At 33.2% G+C, this 24423-nt stretch overlaps 1 protein-coding gene across 5 annotated transcripts in view; it reads right to left on the bottom strand.

Annotated features, from left to right (window-relative positions):
- Mtd (TLD domain-containing protein mustard) overlaps nt 1-24423 on the bottom strand; it is a 132119-nt gene that overhangs the window by 101207 nt on the left and 6489 nt on the right. For 2 of the 5 annotated variants that reach the window (XM_083100545.1, XM_083100546.1), the window contains exon 1: nt 11701-11937. Coding sequence is in view for 3 of the 5 variants with exons in the window: in XM_083100553.1 (XP_082956679.1) it covers nt 23382-23401 (20 nt within the window). In the remaining 2 variants the exon portion in view is untranslated. Of the gene's footprint in view, nt 1-11700; nt 11938-15443; nt 15473-23381; nt 24090-24423 lie in introns of those variants that run through there. The other 3 variants (XM_083100553.1, XM_083100549.1, XM_083100550.1) reach the window with 3 other exon arrangements.

The following is a 24423-nucleotide window of genomic DNA, read 5'->3' as shown; positions in this document are numbered from 1 at the left end:
GCTTAAGAATATAATATCTCTCTTTCTCTCGCGCAAAATTTATTCTCTCACTCGCATAAAATACAAAATTATTTTATGTTGACAAAATATTTGCATCTCTCTTTCTCTTTCTTCCGTTTTTCGCTTGAACATTTGAGAAGAAAATTTATTAAGCATTTTTTTTAACTTTATCGTGATGTGATCTCTACAACATTAATAATTATTATAATGTTTATAACTAAAAATCGAAAGCAGTCGCGAAAAGGACACATATATACGATACACATGAATCGATCTGTATAGAAAAATAATAATGTGATATGTTACAGCGATATTAAAAATACCAGCATCGTAAAATACTCGCATATCATCGTGTATTCTAATCTTTGCGTTATCTCGCGTCGCCAACGCAAAAACTGCACACTCATCAAAATATTAAACGTGTGTCGAAAAATGCATTAATCAACACGGTCAGAAATCAGCAAGTATGGTTACAAAACATATTGTGTTTCGACAAACATTACATTCTTTTGAACACTTTGACGTTTTTAATTCACATCAAGCAAAAAAAGAAACACGTGCTGCTTCGTATTAAAAGTATTCCCAAATCGCTTTCAGATATGTACTTGTAAATTCCGAAAAAACTAATCGGTTTTACAAATATGATTCACCATCTGTTGTCAAAACGCATACTTCGTTTTTTATCGTCGATTCTTCGCAGAAATATACGAGCGATCGAAGGTGGAGAGAAAAGAAACGAGGGCGAAGGAGTAATGCATAAAAGAACTGTCGAGAGACAGAGAGAGAAAGAAAAAAAAAAGCGAGAACCTGTCAGGAGAAATTGATCGCTGAAGATGGATCGAACACCCTCGTAAACGAAGCGACATCGCGAACATTCGCGATAATCAATCAATCGATCCCGTCGACGGACAGCTTTACTCGCAGGATAACATAACGATTTACAGATGTTCTTACAACTACTACGATATGAGGCTTTCAAAGGGAGAGTGAATTGAGTTTACGATTGTCAATCGATAAACTGCGATAATACCATGCATTTTTTTTTAACATAAAGTTCCTTACTTATGTAGTCATCTTGGATTGTTTAAATTTTAATTAAACGTGCACTAAGACTAACTATTAATTAAACATAGACAGGTGCCATTTTTTTGTAAATTTAGTATTATTACCAAGAAAATTTAATAGGAAGAAATTAATCATACTCATCTGGTAATTTCTAAAGGAATTCTGATTCGTCCATTTTCCAACAGACATACTGATTGAATCTACCAGATTTCTAATTAATGCAACCAGATTTTTTTCTCAGTGTGACAATTATATAGATTTTTCTCTTGCCCTGAGCGTTTCATATGAGGGAGAATTTTTGATGCATCGACGTATATATGGTCATCTCAGCTCTGGCACGATGATAAAATCAAGCGTAACGACTTCGCTTAAACTTTATTACGTCGAGCTGCGCACATAGTCAAGGCCGCAACGATGATAACGGTTGATCTTAATTATATGGAAATCAAGCAGTCTTATCGTCGCGCAACAATTCCCATTGAACCAGCCGCTGATCCAAATACAAAAATAATGACTCGAATTTAACAATAAAATGATATTTGATTTATTCATATCTAAAATGTACCTATTAAAATATACTAAATATTAATTTAATTTTGAAATATTAAAGCAAATGTTCATCGAAGCAATCGTGTTATCATTTCAACGATGTAATAATTTTATTATGAGTCTATTAGTTCTGAGATGGAGAAAGAGGGAATGTAGTATAAAATAAAAAAATAATTTTTTACAAGATACACGATACTCGTAATTAAAAATTTTGATTGCGCTTTGCGCGATTTAAAATTCTCATCTGCATTTATATACATATATATATTAAATTTTATAAAACATATTATATAAAAAATTTAGATGACCCAAGAGTATGATCAAAATATCTAGCGCACCTTCAAAACGTTAATTTCCGCGTGTCACGTTTCGATTTATAAAGAAAGCTTATCAAGCATGTCCAATGAATCAGAACGAACAGTTTCGAAGTAACTATCTGCTTTCAGAATCATCGTACGTTTGTCTACCCTATCCCAGGGTACCTACGTCAGCGTTTCGAGAGCCGCTTCAATGGCCTTGTAACATATACAAAGGGCGACCTATAAAATCCGCCGATGGTACGGTCGACGTTATAGCGAATGCTCGTCTCTACAGGGAGTTAAATGTGGCTACGAATTTTCCGGCGCGGAAACTGCCGTCGTTGCCGATACCACCGACGACGACGACGACAAGGCTTTTGTATCTCGCTCAAGGGTGTTATTCAAGGTTAAGGTCACAATCAAGGTCGTGTCAGTAGCAGCGGTTAATCCCGGTTCTCGTTTCTCGTGGAGAACACACCGGCCTACGCCTCTCCATGTCGAAAGCCTCCCAGTATTGATCTTCCTTCGCCCACCAAACTCGACCAATCCCAGCTGGCATTGCATGGTAACCAACACGCTCCGCCACGTTTTCCGAAGAACCAACCACCGACGGTGTCCCTACTACCTGAGCATCCGAAAAATTCCGTGATAACCGATACTAAAACCACGATTTTCTCTCCGTGTGTATCTCCGGGCGTCGTCGACCTTCGCCAAAATCGCGTGACGATCATCGTTAAAAATACTTTCAATTTACGCTCGGCACATGTACTGTTTGTGCAATTGTGTTTACTACTTTTTGAAACGGTTATTATTCTTTTATTTAACTTGTAATTTGGTAATTTAATTGAATTAAAAAATTATATGTGTAATATGTTCTACAATATCATACTCTATATAATAATTAGATACGCGATATTATTTTTTATTGTTAACTGTAGGAAAGAAAATAGAAATATGTAAAACATAAAAAAATTTATATAAAAAAAATAATTTTTTTGAAAAAATGATATAAAAATATTATAAACTTATAAACTTAAAAAATTGGAATAAAAGTAATTAAGATATATATGAAATCCGAAATATAAATATACAATGAATGCGGATTTTAAATTCTAGCTTCTTTAATTATCTCTTAAATGTAAAATCGAACCAACGTAAAGACATTCAAATTTGCAACATCATCTTCTATACAATTAATAGAAGGATACATAGAAGGTCTGCGTGCAAAGTTTCGTATCAGGCAAAATGCGAGGTAAAGTGTGACCTTGACGGCATCTGGAGCACCGAAAGCGGGTCATTCTCACGCACCCCCTTCAAGCTCCCAACACTTACGATTGGCCCACCAAGATGTTCTAGACATTGTGCGATTGTTTCTGGAAGTAGGCCATACTCGGTCTACTGCAATCGTAAGGACACTGCGCGTCGCAGTTTCACGTAAAGCTGTTGAACATGCTCGCACTCTTTTACAGCAAAATTTTATTTGGCCAAAATTTTGCAAGATTTATTAATCAGGTTTATACACAAATTTCTCTCAAAAAGAACGTCGATATTTTTCAATAAGATTTGTATTTTTTCATTGATAATTTAAATTTAATTTTATCGAAAATTTAATTGCTGCTTAATTGAAGATTAATTAAAATACTTTTAGCTCAAATAGGTTTTTATGCTGATTTATGCAGACATAATGATGTGACAAGCAAAAGATTAGCTGTAGCTCTTGATTTTTGATTTTTCTATCAATTATTAATTGCTCCAAATTTGATGCGAAACGTTAATTTCCGCGACTCGCGCACAAAAGAAACGAAGGATTGGATTTATGTTTATAATTTCAGATTTATCAACTGAATTGTAATCTCCCTCCATCTCTTGCTAATCATAATTATTAATTAACATACAATAGAAACATTTATCTCGCACAATGTCCACAGATCGTTATGTTGCACAGACCGTGTGCAACGTTATTAATAATGCTATCGAAATATAATAGACAGAGCTGTATAAATCAAAATTTAGATTGTAACAAAAACTTGCTCAGTTTGCTGATAATATTAAAACAACAGTCTTTTTATAAATTAAAACATGACCAGTAAAAATACTTTCGCGTAATATCTACTATAAATAGTATTTAAATAAACATTTTTCTGTATAAATGTATATCGTATACAAAAAAGAGAATCAAAATGTACCATAACTACATCATAAATTTGATAAATGTGAATACACATACTAAGCTCTCTGTACACCATAAAAAAACCACTATAGTTCCATTTCAATTATATAACTATGTATATAACTCACACAATTTAAAAGGATAAATGGAAATATCATACAATATGCATGTTGCGTTATATTAAAATACGTATTGCATATTGAAAACTTCACAAATACGTGCGTATGTATGAAGTTGTAAACTTCTGCTACTGACAATAAAAAAGCGACATCTACCCTCCATTCCATTAAACAACATTTTTATTGTTAACTTTTTTGTTGTCGCGACTTTATATGATTTTATTCAATTTTCTCTCTGTTTTAAAATCGCATCTATTCTATTGTATACGGCACACCAAATCGCAATAGAATTGAGACTTTGTTATGACAGTGCAGATAAGAACTTTCCTTAGCTATCGTGTAATAGAATTCTAGTGGCTTATCTCGTATCTTGGTTTCGTATTAAGCCCACAAGTATTTTGTCCTGCGAATAAATCGCACGCAAAGCTATCCTTGGGGAAATTACTACACATATATACACGCATACAAACCCGTCTTATAATCCAAAATAACGAATTAAGAAAAATATTTCGTGTAATATAATTTTCCGGCATGTTAAAAAATAAACAATTAAAATTTTGGGAAAAAAATATTTATTGTTAGTATTATTTTTTATTATATTAACAAAATATTTATATATAACAACTTTCAGAGATAAAATTTTAGAAATAATTTATTGATTAAAAACGAGTACTAAATATTTGATTGAAAATAATGTTTTAACGATAACATAATTGCAAGAAACTAATATAAAATATATTTAAATAAATATATTTTGTAAATATTGTAGATTTTATCAATATTTTAAGATTTGTCTCTAATTCGCGCGCGTTGCAAAGATTAAAAAAAAAATTAAATTTTTTAAACATCGACTTATATTAAATAAGAAGCGAGCCTATGTGATATAATTCTCTATTGAGAAGAGTATAATATGATCGTAAAATAGATTACATCAACAAACTTTAAAAATGTATTTATATTAAAAAAAATAACTGTGCCCAAACTTTTGTCAAAATCGAAATGCTAGTTGCTTCGCATCAAAAGCCGATACATGAAGCGAATCCCTCAGGAGTTTTCAAACATCTCTCAACATCTAGTTTCATGTCTTCAATTACACCTCTGCTGTATATATCATAGTAATATCAGTAGTAATTACAGTAATAATTACAGTATAGCAATAAAGTGTACGTAATAATAATGACAAATATTTTATGTGTGTGTGTGCTTTTCGCTTAAAAGCATAGTTAAAAAAATGGGAAAGAAAAAGAGAAATGAAATCGAATGCTTTTATCGCAACGATAAACTTTGGACTCATATAAAAATATACAAAAAAAATTGGGTCATAGAAATATATACATGTAGGATTAAATAATTCAGTCGTTGGTATCGCTATCATTTACAATTGCCTATCATCCCATCTCGCGTCTACATAACGCGAACATGTCACAAATGTATCTGGGCGCGATGCAATGTTTCAATAGCACGTAGCGCATATTAGATTACAATGAATCCTCTTACGACGCGGTGCAAAGCTCTCAAGGTTGCATCGTGACCTTTGCCATTATCAACAAAGAATTGCGAAAAGGTAAGCCCTTTCTATGTAACTCGGTTGCGAGGAATCCTCGGAACTTCGTCATCTTTCTTCGCGTTTCTCGTCTTATTCTGACTCGGCGCGCTGCGAAAGTATATTCCGAATATTGCGTAGTCGAATTTACTTATGACCGTTAAAATAAGGTAGCTTATGCGAGCACAAATATCGACGCAAACAATAAATATCATTCATGTTACATTATGAAGCGATTTATATTATTAGTTGTATATTTATCATAATTTTCCTTATTATATTACTATTAAATTTATTATATTAATTAAGCGCCAAGTCTTCCTATTTCACTATCATCAGTTATCAATTATAGCTCGAACAATATACGAATGAAATACAATGTTAATTTGAAGGTATTCATTTTCATTGGTCACGAATAAAACTTTAAGTATAATCTCACATTATTGATATCCAGTATTTCCTTTTGGTCCCCGGCTTTTTATCGTCGAACTCGTCAAATTCGCGCGCAGGAAACAAGCGAAAAAGCATAACTGATTTTACGCGATGTGCGAGTCGACTTCTAACGAAATATGGAACGAACGTTCCTGCAGCTGCATCTGCTTACACGCGGACGACAAGGTTTATATGTAAATGCCCTTCGTTATTATACGAGATGTCGCGACAATATAAAAATGTGACGCAGCTGCATCCGTAAAATCTTTCCCATCCATGCCGAACGCATCGGCAAAAACAAAAATAAAACAAATGAAGAAATGAAGCATTTTTGGAAAAATAGCGTGCCGAATCGCGGATTATATTTTATCATTGTTGCATTAACATTTATAGAAATATATTTGCATGTTGCGAGTCAAATACAGAGAATCCATGTGCGGCATACATATATTTTAATATTTTTTTCTTCACGCACAGAAAGTGTGTTTTCAAAAATGAAAATTTAATATTTCTCTTTTACAAGAAATTAATTCTGATAAATTGTGGAAAGAATTTTAATTTTTCAAATAGAAAATTTCCAAGATTGTTATTATTACGAGTAAAAAGTTTTATCGGCGACATCTCGAAGATGTTTTCATTAATTTTTAAATAAGTCTTGCTATACCATTACTATCTGAGCAGAAACTTGGCTCTCTTTCTTTCTCCATAATATAGTATAGATTAAGTTGTATTCCATGATATAGCTGCATTATAATATCGTAAAAATTTTTCGATTTAAAAAGTTAATAACGAAAGATAGATTGTAAGCATTATAAGGACTCGCGTTTCTATCCCGACGTTGTATATATAAAATTTAATGCTCGTGAAAAAAAAAAACGTCATGTTTTTATTCTATATGATTATCACGCTTGACAACTCATTTTTCACCGACCAAAATCACATGCATTAATCGACATCGTCACGATGCAACGCGCCGCAATATCGACTCCTTTGTCTGCAGTCGATAAGAAAAAAAGAGACGGCAAATGCGGACAAAATGGAACGCGTTAATGAATTTCCTTATCAAATCAAAACACCATCGTGCCACGAGTCGCTATTATTATCTCTCTCATCGATCAATACGACGTATAGCCATGATGCACGACTTACAAATAACATCAAAACAGCTCTGCGCGAGAACCTCATTCATTTATATCAGTGTTTTGATAAAAAAAATAAAATAAAAAATCCAAAAGAGATAGAGGATACCTATTTCGTTCGCGTTTTTAATTGGTATCGAAAAGGGGAAAACAACGAGATGGAGTTCCGTACATTTCCACCACGCGCTAAACATGGCTGTCGGTTTTTCGTTTTTTCTCCGACATCGAATATACATTTTTCACGATAGATAAATCTCAGAGCACTGCATATTTCGATGCAAAAGAGCTCGTAAATATAAAAATTATTATTTGTCTAAAAAATAATCCTTCACAAATATTGCTGTGAGATCCTAGCGGTATCTATTTTTTTTATCCTTGTTACTTGACAATATTTATCTCTCTTTCAGATAAATTTCATATTAAGCATCAATCATACTATTTTTTGCGTAGTGTATAAATTAAATTTCTCGAAATTATTTTTTTCAAATTTTAATTTCTAACATTCAATATGCATAGTCATTAACACTAAGATTAAGAATAAAACACTGACACTTAAAACAATTTCACTGAAACGTTATACGATTGTAAAAATAAAAATTCAGACCTACGTTCATATGTTACTTCCAGCAGACAGAATCTCACTTAGAAACATCTGGACGGATTAATCATCCGAGCAGGGCGGCTTCATTAATCGCGATAATTTCGTAAATGACCGCGCCTACGCTAATTTCCACAGCCGGTGTTTTTCTCAGCGGAAAATCTCATTAGTTGGAAGACATATGATGTAGACCACGAGGCAAATCGAATGACATTACGTTCGAAAATTATAAAATTGTCGCTTGAAAATTTCACTCAAACCTGGTGCCATTCTGTAACTTACATAAATTTGGTACTTTGTTAAACCAATCGCAAAAATAAAAAAAATTAAGATAGCTTTCTACTATCAAATATTTCGGATGTATCTTTTGTCAATCAGTTTTTTCGCTTTTGCGCGCAATGTTATCATATATATTGCTATGAGCCAAATATTTCTGCAAAATTCTTTGTTAACGATAATCATCATTTTTTTTCAAAAGACTCCATAGAAACGTCGAAAAAAGCGCGTCAAGTGGACTTTTGAATGTTGCCTCAGATTATCTCGACATTGTACCCCGATTTAATGAATTTAATTAATTTGATCTGGATAGTTCTCGTTATCGACAGATATAAAGTGACACGAGTAAAGGCTACAATGAGAAGACGATTTTCTGCTAATGAAATATTTTGTAACTTAAAACTTACGAGCGAGGAAAAGAAAAAGTGTGTTTTATTTCGTTGGTGTAAAAATTAAAAGCAACGAGAACAACATAAGTAAAACTCATTTGACATGTTATTAAAATTAACATATTATATTAAAACTAATTTAGCATATAATATTATCTGAATATATATATGTATATGTGTGTGTGTGTATATACATTACAATAATTCTCATCTACAGAGAACTACGAGAAGGATAGCCTTGCGTCTCGCGGGCTTCCATAGGTGCACTTGATGCACTTAGCCCTTCACAGTCGAAAGCTATTAACGAGAATCACGTATACCATCTGCGCTGCGTAAAGGCGGTTTAACTCGCCTTCCAATTAACGTTGGATTCGTCATTCCGCTTTATCGAAATTGCGACGTAATTCGCAACAAATCTGTTTCTAGGTGGATTAGAATAGGAAATTGCAATGCATAGTTTTAATAGATCGAATTGTAGTCTTTAAACATATGTAGGTATGTATGAAATAAAATTAAATGAAACAAATTAAAATCTAAATTATATGTATATATATACATGTATCAAAATTATTGTGCTAAAGCATTAATTCTTTTAACATTGCGGAATAAATTTATCGAGCGCCATAAATTTAGAAATTATGTAACTTCAAGAGTAACAGGCCATTTTTAATCATAGTATTAATTCTCTTTATTAAAGTATATAAAGCATGAGAAGGAAACTCGGGAAATATTTTATACGTGTTTGAAGAATGCGATATCTGCGCGAAAAGGAAAGCGAAAGCACACGTTTTAAATTGACGCCACGCGACACGATGCGTTGCATCGTTTTGATTCGACGTTAATGCAAAGCGTTTGAGTGATCTCCGACGAGGGTGAAGGTTATTATCCTTCGTTGGCAGGATCCCAACAGCCGGGTGCATTCGAGAAGAGTACTTAACCCTCGGTAGATTGAAGAGCGATAAAGCTCATCCTCCCCCTTTATCATTCGTCGCGACAATGCGCGCCTCAATGAATCCTGTTATTCAATCTCGGAGAAATCGACTCGGTTCTTTATCTCCCTTCTCTACCGTGACCAGTCTCAATAAAGTTTTTCCGTGGTACTACTACATCATGTCTTGTTCGACGAGAGAAAGAGAGAGAGAGAGAGAGAGAGAGAGAAAAAAGAGAATAGATTAAGAAAGAAAACAAACCAAGTCGAAGATTGTCGGACTAATCCAAATACTATATACACAGGCGGTATTTTATGCCAAGGTAAACTAAGCACATTAGATGCAATATATTGTACTGGCTTTGTTTATCTCTATTCTTATTTAGAGAGCCCTAAAAAATACACATAGCTGAGATCCATTAGAGATTTAGAGATCCATATATATCAAATAAATAAGGATAGAGATATACGTCGCATGTGTTCTCTCAATATTTCATCTAATGTGTTTGTAATATATAGTTATTTATTTAATTTTATTAATAAAATTAATTTCATTAATTTAATTTTAAGTTAAAAAGTTAATTTGCTTTATTAGGAAAAATAAATAAAATGTAAGTTCTCAGAACTTCCTGTGTTTATTATCATTCCTCTTTTAATTTTTATTTGCGCGATAAGAATAAAGCTCATCTTCTTTAAAGTATCTTTATACTCGTTTGTACTCGTATTTTCATCCAGATAATCTTTACTCTTTGGTAATCCTATCTTTATATGTTCTATCAAATATGTCTTCAAAAATATATACTTTTGTGACGCTTTCTCCAAACTACATTAAAAAAAAAAAAAAAAAAAATTTATAAATTTATATATTAAAGTAATTTTTGAGCAATTTTTAGCAAGCATATATTAGTAACACATAGAAAAAATAAATAACTATCTCATAATTAAATTAAATTATTAATAAATGCAAATAGATATTTGCCTCATTTTTACTTTAAAAATAATTATCTGCGTCTCTCTTTTTAAAATAAGATAATATATACGTAAAAAACAACTACAGATAATTACAATAAAATAGGTCGAAGTGATTAACCCATTCCGTTTTCGCTCATTCTCCACGAAATTCCTCGCCTGCGACATGCATTTTTTTGAAGCATTTTATCGACGAGGCGTAAAAGTCAATGAACAAAAGTCTGCGCGCGCGAGCGCGCGTGAGTGATTATCGTCACCGTAATTGCCCATCGTGTCGGCGTGGAAATCGTTTTTATCGGTCCCGCCATCGCACACGCGCGCGCGTAACAGCTTGTTAACGCCTATTTAATCAAGAAATACCTCGCTTCTCGACAAAAGCCCTGTTTAGACCGATCTTTTCAGATTTATTCACGTGCGCGTCAATGATGCGTCAGTGGTACGTCAATAGCGCGTATCAATGCTCTAGTATCATTGTTTACATGCAAATATGTCCCTTCGGTTTTAACACTTCAGCGAACACTTCCGATATGTACGCAGCTCTTGAGATATTATTAACGACTTTATTTTTCTCTAATAGAGATGATTAATGTAGATATTTTTTTTTAATATAAATTAGTAAAATAATTTCTCGTTATTTCAATTTTATCGAGGATAATCAATATCGAATCAAATGTACCATAATATTGTGACTACAATTATATGCGCGTCCGCTACAACAGAAAATTGCAATTGTAAATGCGAGGAAGTTAATTTTAATGGCAAACTCTTTAGCAAATTTAAATCTTCAATTAAAAAATCAACGTTCCAAAATTCTCACAAAATATTCGCTGGTCGCGAATATGCAAATTTAATGTAAAGATTTACTAGCTTCATGAATAAAATAAATAAATCTCATGCTTTATAAAAAAATAATAGAATAAAAAATAAGAAAAATAATAATGAATAAATTCGCTATTCAACAACAACAAAACAAAGTTATATATGTATCCAGTTTAACATTCTCATAACTCGATTTCTTTATCTCTATTATAAATCTCTTTTCAAGTTGTAGAAAAAATCATATGCATTTAGTATACGTTTTTATGCATATTCTGTTTTATATTTAACTTTCCATAAAGTTACGTGCATAAAGTGACAAATTTCTATTTCTTTCAAGATTATGACATTGAAAACTTTAATCAATTACGGACATAGTTAAATGACGCTGAGGAGAATCATACGCACATTCAGCATAACCCTTTCCTCATATCTGTTTTCCAGTTAGTATTGGAAGCGGAATAAAATTATCGGAGAGACAAGTGACTTGGTGATTTCTTTCAAAATCGTAGCACAGTAAGGGCTAAAATTGATCAATTTACGGATAAAGTTAACCCCCGAAGAGAACTTGTAGTTATAAATGAAAGCCCGACGTGCGATCGAGATAATACGCGGATCGTGCGCGATTCGGGCAAAGTCCTCGCGGAAGGATCGTCGCGAGGTAACTGACGTTTCACCGATGTTCAAACGGAAGCGCGCACCCTCCGCGCTTCGGGGGCACCCCTCCCGCTCTAGAGCGAGGTAACCTTTCCCACCCCTCGGGCCGAACACGTCACGGCCTAACCCACCCTCGGCGACCCCAGGACCGTAGCCACCCCACCGAGTGAAGACTCCACCTCCCTTCGCTGCTTGTATGTCTCGTCCACCCATCCCTCAACGACGCAGATAGACCGGATCTGTTGTCGACTTGCCAACGGAATGGACTCCTCCTCGTCCACCCGCCATTGTCTTACTCGTCACTGTCGCGACAGTGCATCGAGAAAAAAAAAGGAATAAAAAGAGGTCGTTGCTAATTCTTGAACGAGTACGTTCCTTTACCTCATCGTGAAAAACTCCGCCGTCACTATCGATATATCATTGTTTCAGCGGCTTCAAAAAAACGCATTAGCTTACGACGAAAAAGCGGAAATTACAGTATGCTTTAAGAGAGAGAACTTGGACTGAATGGTAGAAATGGTAGAAATGGTATCTTTAATGCAAAATCGAGAAACGAATGAATTCAAAATCAAGATGTCCTTCGTTAACGAAAAAAGGGGTCAGCATGCTTCTGATCACATCTTAATAGACAAATGATTTTCCGGTATTAAAGTCTTGCAAGATCCTACATGTCACGTGTAATACTTTCAGTGACTGGATTTACATTGATTTTCTGATACATAAACATTATTCAAGCTATAATTTCCTACATTAGCAAATGCATCGACTAATCGATAAAACTTTCCGCATTTATTCAATGATCAACAATGTACGCCCATGTGCATCGATGATAAAAATGACATACCGCGAGTGATGCAATAACGGGAATATTAAAATCATTTGAATGACACGCACAGATACTTAATTCATTCCGATTGATAATACGAGTACAAGGATCATCTCATTTTCTCGGCTGAAGGCTGAAGGCTGAAGAGCCAAGCAGCGTTGAAGGGTGGTAAGGACAAGAGAAGCGACAAAGAGAGGCGATAAGAGAGTGTAAACGGAGAAGCACTGTACATAGACTTGAAAAGCCAAGAGAAGAGCGGAAGGTTGGTCGATGCCGCAAGGTCGTTCGATATCGACGGTTTCCCCCGATCCTCCCCTAACCCAGGGTGTCCCGATCCAATCGACGTTTCGTTACTCCACCACGATTCATTGAGGGCCGGCATGTGTGACAGACATTTCTAACCATCGGTATAAATCACGCACGATGCTCCCAAAGGCGCAACTACGTCCGCTATCTTCATGTTATCCTCTTTTCATGCCGAAGCCAAGACATCGATATATTGGATCAGAGATAATTGCGATATTTTTCAACGAGATATAAATCCGATAATTGTTATAAAAATATTAAAAAGCTATAATTAATTTTTTTAGTAGATATGAAATCGTAAGAAAATATGTGACTAACTGCTAGTTATATCATTCAAAAATATCAAACGCAATTCTATAAAATATATTTCAACAATTTAATATAAAATGTTGCACTTCTTTCACTTTCTATAATTTTTGATTTAGCAAAGAATTCATGTGTCATAAAAATGTTAAAAAAAAACAATATAAAGAATAAAAAAAAATGTGAAGCTAATAATTTAATATAAATCTTTAATTGAAATTTTCAAGACTTTCTCCGTGTCAAGAGTTAGTCCTAATATTCCGATTAATCGACATAGAAACCCGATAGAATCAATCTTGAGTTTGATGTTTCATCAAGCTCGATATTAGAAAGCTCATCAGCTAATCAACCAATCGATAGTACGCATCGTTGTATAATTAAAAAGACACATATCGCAATAATCATTTGCGTAACCGGCCAGTAATAAAGTCTTGCTCGATTGTCTATTAATAGTGGAATTGCCATGATACTGTCGCATCATTATCATACAGGTGTGCATGCACCTTTGTCAATGTCAGCTTATCCATAACCTCTCGCCGCGAGTATTATTGACGTGCAATCATCCAAAAGTATAGTATTGAATGATGAATTAGCAATTAACCGAAATGATATAAATAAATGTATACATAATAGATGCGTGCATTGATAGAAAGCTAACATGTGTGCGTGTACACATGTATACATATTACACATACATTATATTTGTGCTCGCATACACGGAGACAGTTTATTGGTAAAGCATATTCTCTATACTATTATAGTAAATTTCGTCAATTATTTTATAGACAACAAAAAGAAAACTTGTGAAAAATATTAATTTTATTTGTTAATAATAATTTTGTAGGATTTACAAAAACGTGAATTCGCTATAGAAACAAATCAATTTCTATTGTGCCATGAGAACGGCGATATGTTTTTACAATAGCAAAAAAAATTTATTTGCCGAAAGCAGATTATTTTGCTTCAATAGGGAATATTTCGCGTTTGGACAAATAAATTTATTCAATCAAATTTTTGCATTCTATAAAATCAATTTTACTGTAATATCGAATAATAGCAAAGTTTTTTCGCTTTTTACATGTAATACACAGCAAAATGTTTTGCTGCGATAGCAAAATTCTCTTCCTCTATATGTATAGTTCGCAGTATAAATATCCCTGTCTAAGTATATTTTTTGCCGAATACCTATATCAGTAAATACATAGTAAAAATAAGTTAACATATGTATGTTAATGTATGTGCTTTTTACATCATTGAGTAAGGTGGTATACGTATACTTTATCATACGACGTTCCGATTGAAAACAGCTGCGCGTTGCTATTGATCGTTTATCGGTCTACCATTAGCCGACGAACGACTAATTATAATCATACCATTGAATATCTCGCGCGAGTTTTATATAAAAGCGTATCTCACGTTTCATAAAAGACCTTGGACAGCGCAACCAGGGGATATAATGAAAATATGAAACTCGGCGAACTAAAAAAAGAAAAAAGAAGGGCGTGTCGTGAGACGACAAGGCCATCTTTAATGAGAACTCGAGTGATTTTTTTCGATCCGCGTCCCGAAATTGCAACTAAAGTTCAAAAACAGAATCCAATTCGAAGAATTAATTGATTATTTTCTTGCTTGTAAAATGATTGCTTTATCCTAATTTTCTCAATATATAACATACCTTTGATAAAGTTTTTTAACAAATTATTTTATATATAATATTTCACAGATTATATTATATAATTTAACACAGATTATATAATTACTTTATTTTACAAATTTATTTTACAAATTATATTATTTTTTAGATTAATAATCATTCACAATCCATAAACTTCCACTTCTTATTTCATCAATAATATTAAAAATGTACGTTTATGTAAGATTATTTCGATTAATCTAGCTATTCTTACTATGAGTAATCAAATGAGTATGTATGGTATAAGTGCTATTTTTTATTTATTTGTTTTAATTCCGGATTTATCAAATAGTATAGAATTGATAAGCGAACAATTTTATTTGTTATAAAATAAATAATAAATTTGAAAAAATATAAATTACTCACCTTATAGTTGCCATATTGTGTCCAATGCCTTCTCTCCTCTTTTCTTATTTATCCTATATTCCTTTATGACACTCAAACGATACTCACTCGTGAAAACACTGTTAATTTCGATTGCGTGTGAAAAAATACAAAAATCACGGTTAGACGAATTTATTAAAAGCACTGAAAAGTCGCACAGCCAAATACGTAGAGTTTTCCAATATTTTACTAATTAACTTAAACACATTTCAATAATCGTATACAAGTTAACATTTTCTTCGAGAAGTAAAAAATATAACGAGTTAATATGGAATACGCGCGCGAGAGAGGCAGTTCCTACTATCTAAGGCCACGTCATGCGAATGACAACAAGATCACCGTAGGTAAACAACGTGCTACACATCGGAAAAATTCGGTGGCGCGCTATTGTTTACATACGGATCTTGTTGTCATTCATGTGACGAGCAGGAGCTGCCGCGTGTTTCAATACGTATTATTTCGTCGTATTATCTCTTGAAGAAGACGTTAAACGCGATTATTTTCTACGAGTATTACAGGTAAAATTATTGATTCGTGTGATTAATTATTTTTTGTAATTATCGCGTCTCAAGTCTCCATTAATTCCCATAATATCAAGGTAAAATTGTCGATGTCGTTTTCAAATTTCTCAAAATATACAACATTTAAAACGAAATAACTCGAATATTATTCGAAACGCGTTTAATTAATAAAATTAATCGCAAAAACTATATGCAAGTAAACATAAAAGATAGTAAACACAATCATTTGCTACGATTATTATAATTAACAATTATGAACCCGCGCGATTAATTAATTTTCGCGATTATCGCATCTCAACTAACTATTAATTCGTATAGTATATCCGCGCAGTATCAGGATAAAATTATCGATATCATTTTCGAATTTCTCACTCATTAATAAAATATCGCGATATAAAATGGATTGATTCGAGCGTTATTGAAACGCGTTTAATTAATAAGTGTAATCGTTATTGACCTCGGTATTTTAATATTTATTAACTGCGTATCATAAATTCGGTGTACTAATGATTTATTTGATCAAAAATCAATCGGTTAAGTCAACAAAGTGGTAGAATATTCTTGTATATATCTCATTCTGCAAATATCTATTTTTAATCTTAATTTGTATACATTTATTTAGTATATTATAATGAAAAGTAGAATGAAATGCATGCTATGTTATTAGTAATAAAGATAGCATTCTTCAATGCCAGGCGAATCGTAGCTTCGTGTAATTATGATTTTTGCATTCTTCCTTCACAACGTGAAATAAAATACACATCGTGTGCGATTAAGTCAAGAATGTTATGTAAAATTGTTGGGCAATCATATTCTGATTAGTACGCGCGCGATCGAAATTAATAGTGTTTTCGCGTGTGAGTGCCATAAAGATAAGAAGAAAAGAGGCCCCGGACATCAGAACAGCATGGAAACCACGAGGTGAGCAAATCATAATTTTATTAATTTATTTGTTTCTTATAAAATTAATTGCTGATGTATTATCGCAATAATAAAACGCTTGCTCTTTTAGCGTTGAAGCTGTTGCGTTTTAACTTTGAAATGTTAAACTGAATAAGTTTGCTGCTAAATCAACAAGTTGGCAATAAATTAATAAATTATACACCATACATCCGCATATAATTTCTCATATCTTCTCAATGCTAGGTTAGTGAAAATTTTCCATTGGTATTTATTTTAAAAATGAGAAAAAATCTAAAAATTGCAAATATTGAAAAATAATATAAAGCTTATATAATATTTGCTGAAGCAAAATAAGCTCGTCAATGTTATTCGTAGACTTTATCAATTAATTATAATTTATCTCTATTTACTTCGTTTTGCATGATCTATAATGCAAGTTGTAAAAGTTAGAATTATTTATAATTGAAATATATAGGTTTATATATTTAAAGTAGATTTATCTTATAATTTATAAACTTGATCCAATTTAGTCCTGAATATCTTACATAACGTCGATCAAACTATCGTTTTTTGTAAATTAATTAATTGCGACGGAAAATTAACGACGATAAAATGTCGTTTGTTTCATGTCGTACGCAGATCATCAGGTGAGATCGATCGATAAGAATTACACAACGAGAAGAACCGGTTCGCAGAAAAGTGGATACGATAGCTTATCCGACTGTGGAAACACTGTGGTACATATCCTATACACGACACGTGCGGCTTTTTGCGGCTGCACATAATGAGCCACGTATCTAAGCAAATGAACTAAAATCCACCGTTTTCACCGCGAATGCCCGAGTGTAATGAATGCGGTAAACAAACACACAAGACAGGTCGTGTCTTATCTCTCGGCCTCTTTTTGCCCCGACTCGTCTTTTGTCACGAACTTATATATCACTATGTTTTCGATAATAACTGTTAAAATTTTGCACAAATAATAAAAATAAAATTAAACGCTAAAATTTTAAAAATTAGATATATTATTTTGGTACTTTTTCTTTCTCGTTTCACATAATTTATGTAACTTTATTAATATTGTAACAATATTGGATTTATATATATATTGAAAAAAGCGGTATTTCAATGACACACGTGTAATTTACCAATATCAATTTATAGAGTAAATTTCCTAGATCGGAAGTTTTTGCCTTGGCGAGCCTTTGATACGAGATTGTTACTTTGGAGAACGAGTGGTAGAAGGTAATGTAACCTAGATCACTTTATCACATGGCATATATATCGCGATGACAAACCCCAGTATCGTTCGAAAGTCGGGATAGGTTGGCCGCTTGATCGTTGCGGCTGCACTCGCGTTAGGTTGGCTCCAGTAACCTGGCATTAATAACTGTTACACACATTGGTGCACTGTATGCGATGCACACATGGCTCGCCCTTGCATAAATCAAGCGGAATGACCGCGTAACGAAAAATCGCTTACGCTTTGTCCTACATGTCGATCCGCGTCGCGTCGTGGGTTTGTGGGCGCGATAGAAAAGTATTTATCCATCGCGATGTCGATAAATCGAAGGAAATTTTAGGCAATCTCGTAGCGTGCCATAAAAAACAATATAATCTCGGTGAATTCAATTTTCAACGCCATAGATTTCCCAACGGGAAATTAAATCTTATGCTATTGTCGCAATTTTATTGTCGCGAATGAAACGCAGAGATAGAAGTATGCTTTCGTGCATGTGTGATTGAAATTATAGATCTAATATATCTAATAATAATATAATGATATTATTTTTATTTCAATTACGCGACAGTAGTGCATGCACACAATAATTAATTAAGGTTTGTCAGAAAAAAGTGCATAAAATAGCTCATCCTTTTATCCTGCTTGCTAATTATTCAATGAGACTTAGAAAAGCGAACAGCAAAAAAGAATATTCTCAAATGTAATTTTATTTATTTAGAAAAGGTTAATATATATAAATTATTTATTTATGTATTTATAAATGCAATTATTTTCCTTCCATTTTATGCCGGCTTCTAAATTAATTCGACATAAATCTTAATGACCTTCCTGAGCCGTCTAGCAAAACTCTATGAAAGCAAATTGAACCAAATAGAATTATAACTTAATCATATCATTTATAGAGAAACGATATCCCTTGCCTCATCTTTCTTCGTTTTAAGTCAAAACGCATAAAATGAATAAATTTCAACGTTGCTTCAAATTAAAAACTGTATAATTATTAATAATTCGGAAAACGTTCGGACAATGCGATACGTGTCTTTAGTGCATTAAAAACAATTATATCAATAAGCTAGTAGCTAAAGTAGCTAAGCGACAAAATCATTAGTATGCATCTCTTATGCACTCGTTGAGCGCACGAAATCGCGTGTTACTCATACATTTAAATATCCATTAAATTCATGCTTATGTCTCTTTCCTTCACGCCATCGTTACACGAGTATGGACAATGTAATAATTTAAGAAGCGTAATACAAGCATGGATAAAAAGAAGAATCCTCCCTCTCGACAAATTAAAAAAAAAAAAATTAATGTAAACATTCTTTCGCGCAAACTTTCTCGCACAATAAATACTTTCTATAGAAAGTGAAACACAAAATGCGACACAAAAGGATACAAAATAAAAAAATAAAAAATCAGTGAGAAAAGTGGAAAATAAATAAATTTTTTTTTATTTTTTTCATCGATCTGATGTATATCATTACATCGTTCTCTTCTCTTTCCAATCCGAACAATTAATTGCTCCAACATTTTTGATAACTTCCCAAATTAGAACTTATCGGTTTTTGTTAATCAGAGAATGAACATACATATACTTGAAAATTCACTGATAAGCGATGGCAGAATTAGAACGACACTCGTAATTAACGTACAGTAGCTATACAAGATAAATGGCGTGAACAAGAAAACAAAATTTATCGACAATTTTAACATTTTTTCTCTGGTAGACATGTGTAATGAATTCCGCGAAAAAACAATTTAATCTTCAACAAAAATTTCTTTGATAAAGCATCATCTGTGTAAATAAGTATATGCAAACAAATTTTGAAGTAGAAAAAATTACAAAAAGAGATAATATCAGGATGAAAAGTCTCTTAACATTCAATTTAATACGACTTTTGATGATATAGGCCAGGGCTACATGTGGTTTCGAAAATATGTTTTCCGAATTGAGTTAATTATCAAGTCTGAAGAAAGATGTTAATTATGTCTACATTAACAAAATCGATGTGAATAATGCATAAAATTTACCATGTAAATATATGTTTCTGATATATTTATAAAGTAAAATAAATTAAGGATAATTAATATATTAAAAATATTATATGAAATTTGATAAAAATATTCAGAGAATCGTATAAAATAAGATAATTTATATTGTTAATTTACTTTTGATACGATTATAAATTACTTAATTATTATTTATAAATTACTTAATTATTTTTGATACGATTATACATATATTTGCGATGACGAATTCGTCATCGCAATATTCGATATGCAAGAATCATCCCTAACACGAAACATCTCTTGGCTCTCAATATTGCATCGTAAGACACCCGGTATATTACATGTCTCGGTATCGTATACATCTTCCAAGAAATCTAGCCCAAACATCGATCGCTATATAAAGTCCATACTTGCAGAGCATAATATATAATGCGATTCGATATATATCGTAAGATTTAACGATTATTTCGTTCAAATTCGCATAAGTAGAAACTTGATTTACCAAATCAATAAGTAATGTATTTGCGCCACAAAGGGATTCTAAAAACTCTTATCAATTATTACGAATAAAACATAATTTAATGACTTGATAATCAGATAATCGAACCGCCAATAGATTGAAAATTTATTCAAACATATTGAAAATCTCTTTCTTTCTTAAGAATGAAGGCTTCTTTTATTTGACGCATTTTACGTCAGAAAATCGTATATCAATAAACGTGGTACCGTATATCACTACCGGAGATGCGAATGTGCAGCAAAATGCAAAGTGCTGAAACTACCTAGAGAACGACATTTATAACAAAATGTCGTTTCAGATGCTACATTACCGCGTATATACGCGAACTACAGAAAAGTGCATGCGTATATGAACCAGTAAAACGCGCACATAGCGCCATGATCGTAGCAAAAGATAGGTGTGCGCCTTCCACACATCTGTATTATATACCCCATCCACTATCACAAGTTGTAACTTACAATTATCGGTAAAAATAAGAACTGGGAAAACTTTTTACGATACAAAATTTCTGAACAGAAAAATCAACTATAAAAAAATTACTTTAAATTTAATAAACAAAAAAATATGATTATTAATTATCATTTTATGTTAATAAGTATAATAAAAAATTAAAAATCCCAAATATATTATATATATATATGTGTGTACAAAATTCTTTAATTTTATCTTTGCTTTTACTATTTAAAAAAATTAAATAAAGTCTATTTCGTTCGTTCATTTGTGTTACTGCCATGGCATTTAATAATATTTATATTTCTGACAATACGTACAATTTCTTTTAAACTTTTTTCGTGTGTGCGATATCTATTTTTTATACACTATTGCCTCAGGCCCAGACTTTTTGCAACCGATCCTGCGAGCAAGTACCCATAATTTCGCGCTCATTACGTGGGCGTAGGAAGACCGCGATCCTTGTACAGAAGACGCTTCCAACCAGCTTTCAACAAGAGGCGCCTGTACAAATCCGAGGCGCTTTTCAATCCGCGATCGCGTTATTCTCATCGAAATTTACAAATAGAATTATATTATAATATATATAATAATATCGCGCGTGCAAAAGATTAATTTTATACGTTACATTTTTATGCAAAACCGTTCTAATAACGTCAGTTAAAGTTAACTAAGATTTTTTTTTTGTCTGTAATAAGCAATCAATTCGGAATAATAATCTAATTGAAATTCCTGCAAAATTCATTCAATTAGATGCTCGTAAAATGTTATTGATACTTGACATTACTTTCATTTTTATTGATACGTTATTTTCATTATGATATTTAATATTACGGGCAAAATATGAAATATATATTACAATTAAATATATCATTTAACAATTTTTGTCAATTTTCATTTAATAAAAACTTATTAATTTAGCAAAAACTTGTTGAAAAGAATTCTGAGATATATACATCACATACATATGTATAGTTACAAATAAATTATCATTATAATTAATATAATCATGATATTGATTAATATGCGCATTACGAACAAAAATGACGATATCCCGATGACGTTAACTCCATATATTGTCAACTGCATATTTTATACTGTTATTATTTCCACATGCTATTAGCTGCATATTTTATAGTGTTGTTATTTATATCTCGGCGGAATTACTCTGTAGAATTATCGAGTAGAATAAATTGTTTCGATCGAACAATTTTTTTTTCTCGAATTGCGTCATTACTTGAAATATAATACAATGTCAGATAAAATTACACATAACAAAATTTCACATGTGTGCATTTACGCATCTGTTAAATCACATAGTTAGGTAGTCAATTCATTAATCGAATGACAGATTAATTTTGTTGTCGAAGCGAAGTGTCAACTTTCGACACGACATAGAAAATATCTCACTCTTCAAAATTAATTCAATGACATATCGATGTGCACCATATTTTTATATAAAAGATCGAAACAACTTGGAATCGGTATTCGCTTCCGATCGCAAATAAATCAAAGTAAAAGCATTATAAAAATAATGATAAAAAAATTAAATCTCTGGTGCCAAATTGGCAAACTTGACCGTAATATTTTGCGTATTATTCCCACATCGCCCTGACATTTCTCCCCTGTCAAGGATAATAACGTTCGTCCCAAAGAACATTACGAATTTGGAAGCTCATTTTACAATCTATTTCACCAATGTCGGTGAAGCTTGAATAAATTTAAAGAAGGAAATTCTCATCTCTTTTTACAGCTAGAAGATAAGAAATGTCAATAAATTTTTAAGATAGTCTTATATTGTTTTCAACAAGTGACATTATAATGTTTCAAATTCCCTCAAATGTGTTGTTTATAAGAAACATTTTGTTAGAAAAATATTTTAATGCATTAATACGCTTGAAGAAATTTACTTTACCGGAGAAGTTTAATTTAAAAATTATAAGCCTTTATCTCTCTCTCTCTCTCTCTCCCGGTGTCATAAATAGAACGTTTGATTAAAAAAGGGGATAATATAAAGGATAATGATTTCTAACCCACGAGACCATTTTTAAACTAACTTGCAGGCTTAAACTATGGTTAATGCGTGGAAACCGACGTTAATGTATATGTGAGTGATGACATTGATTATTAATATCAATCAAGGAGCACCCAAGTAGTCGATATCGCGACTACAAGTCTGGTTCAATCGCACGTACCAGCGTGTCTTTTTCGGCCAAAGATTTTGCAACGCATAGAGAGATAAAGAACGCAAAAAGAGGAAAAGACATGCTCACATTTTGCCGTGGTCTGCCATGCCCGGTTAGTCGTATCCTCTGTTGGTCGCCCTCTCGAGCCCTCTCGACGATGTCGAGCCACCTCCGCCTCCCTCCCCTCCCCTCCCCTCCTCTCCTCTTCCTCCTCCTCCGACGGAGCTTCGACGCCTTTCGGCGTTGCACCCTGATGACGGAGCTTTTCCAGACGGTCGCGGATATACGGATGAACGAGGACCTCGTCCTCCGAAGACGCGATAAAAACCCGCGACGATCACGCGGTAAAATCGCGTCGCGGTTGCATAGAGCCGGTTATACACACGACAAAACACACCGCGCGACGCGAATAATGAGGGAGAACGAGCGGATAAGGGGCGGAGGGGAAGGAGGGGGGGAGGAACGGGGACGACGGCGAAAAGTGACAGGAACGCGCCGCGCGTGGCGAAATTTCTCACGATTTCGCGGCTCGATAATCCGCGACTCGCGGCTCGTAGCACACGATCGAAATATCGCGGAATCGCAACGCGATCGCGACACCAGGCGACACGCACAATTCGGCGGAAACCGAAACGCGTTTACGCACCGGTTAAAATGCGATTATACGGGACGCCTCGCGACCACTCGCGACTCGCGCGGCACGAACCATCATCGATTGTTGACGTGCGGTCCGCCTGCAACGCCAGCGACATCTGTCCGCAGCCGTGGGAACGAGCGATGGACGAGTCGATAAAACTGCAAGGAAAACGAAACACGTAAATAGTACCAGATGGTATAATCATGTTGAGAGTCAGTAATGATCGTTAGTTATTTGTTCGAATATAAAAAATTATTTAAAAATTTTTATTGTATACATACAAATTTTTATCAATTAAATATATGTAATATCAATACACACTGTGCATATTGTTGAAAGAATTTTTTCTGAAAATAGAAAAGAGTTGAGAAGTATGGGTGATGTTGAATAAATAATAAATTTATGTTATAATGAGAAAAAGAGAAGGAAAAAAAAAGTAATTGCGAAACATAAAGTAAAATATCGGTAACATCACACACATGTGTATTTACA

This window comes from Camponotus vicinus, unplaced genomic scaffold (assembly GCF_025532165.1).
Source record: "Camponotus vicinus isolate PSW18456_S1 unplaced genomic scaffold, iyCamVici1.0 SCAF_5, whole genome shotgun sequence".
Classification (NCBI taxonomy): Eukaryota; Metazoa; Arthropoda; class Insecta; order Hymenoptera; family Formicidae; genus Camponotus; species Camponotus vicinus.
The sequence above is the reverse complement of the archived record's forward strand: the minus strand, read 5'-3'. Positions and strand labels throughout refer to the sequence as shown.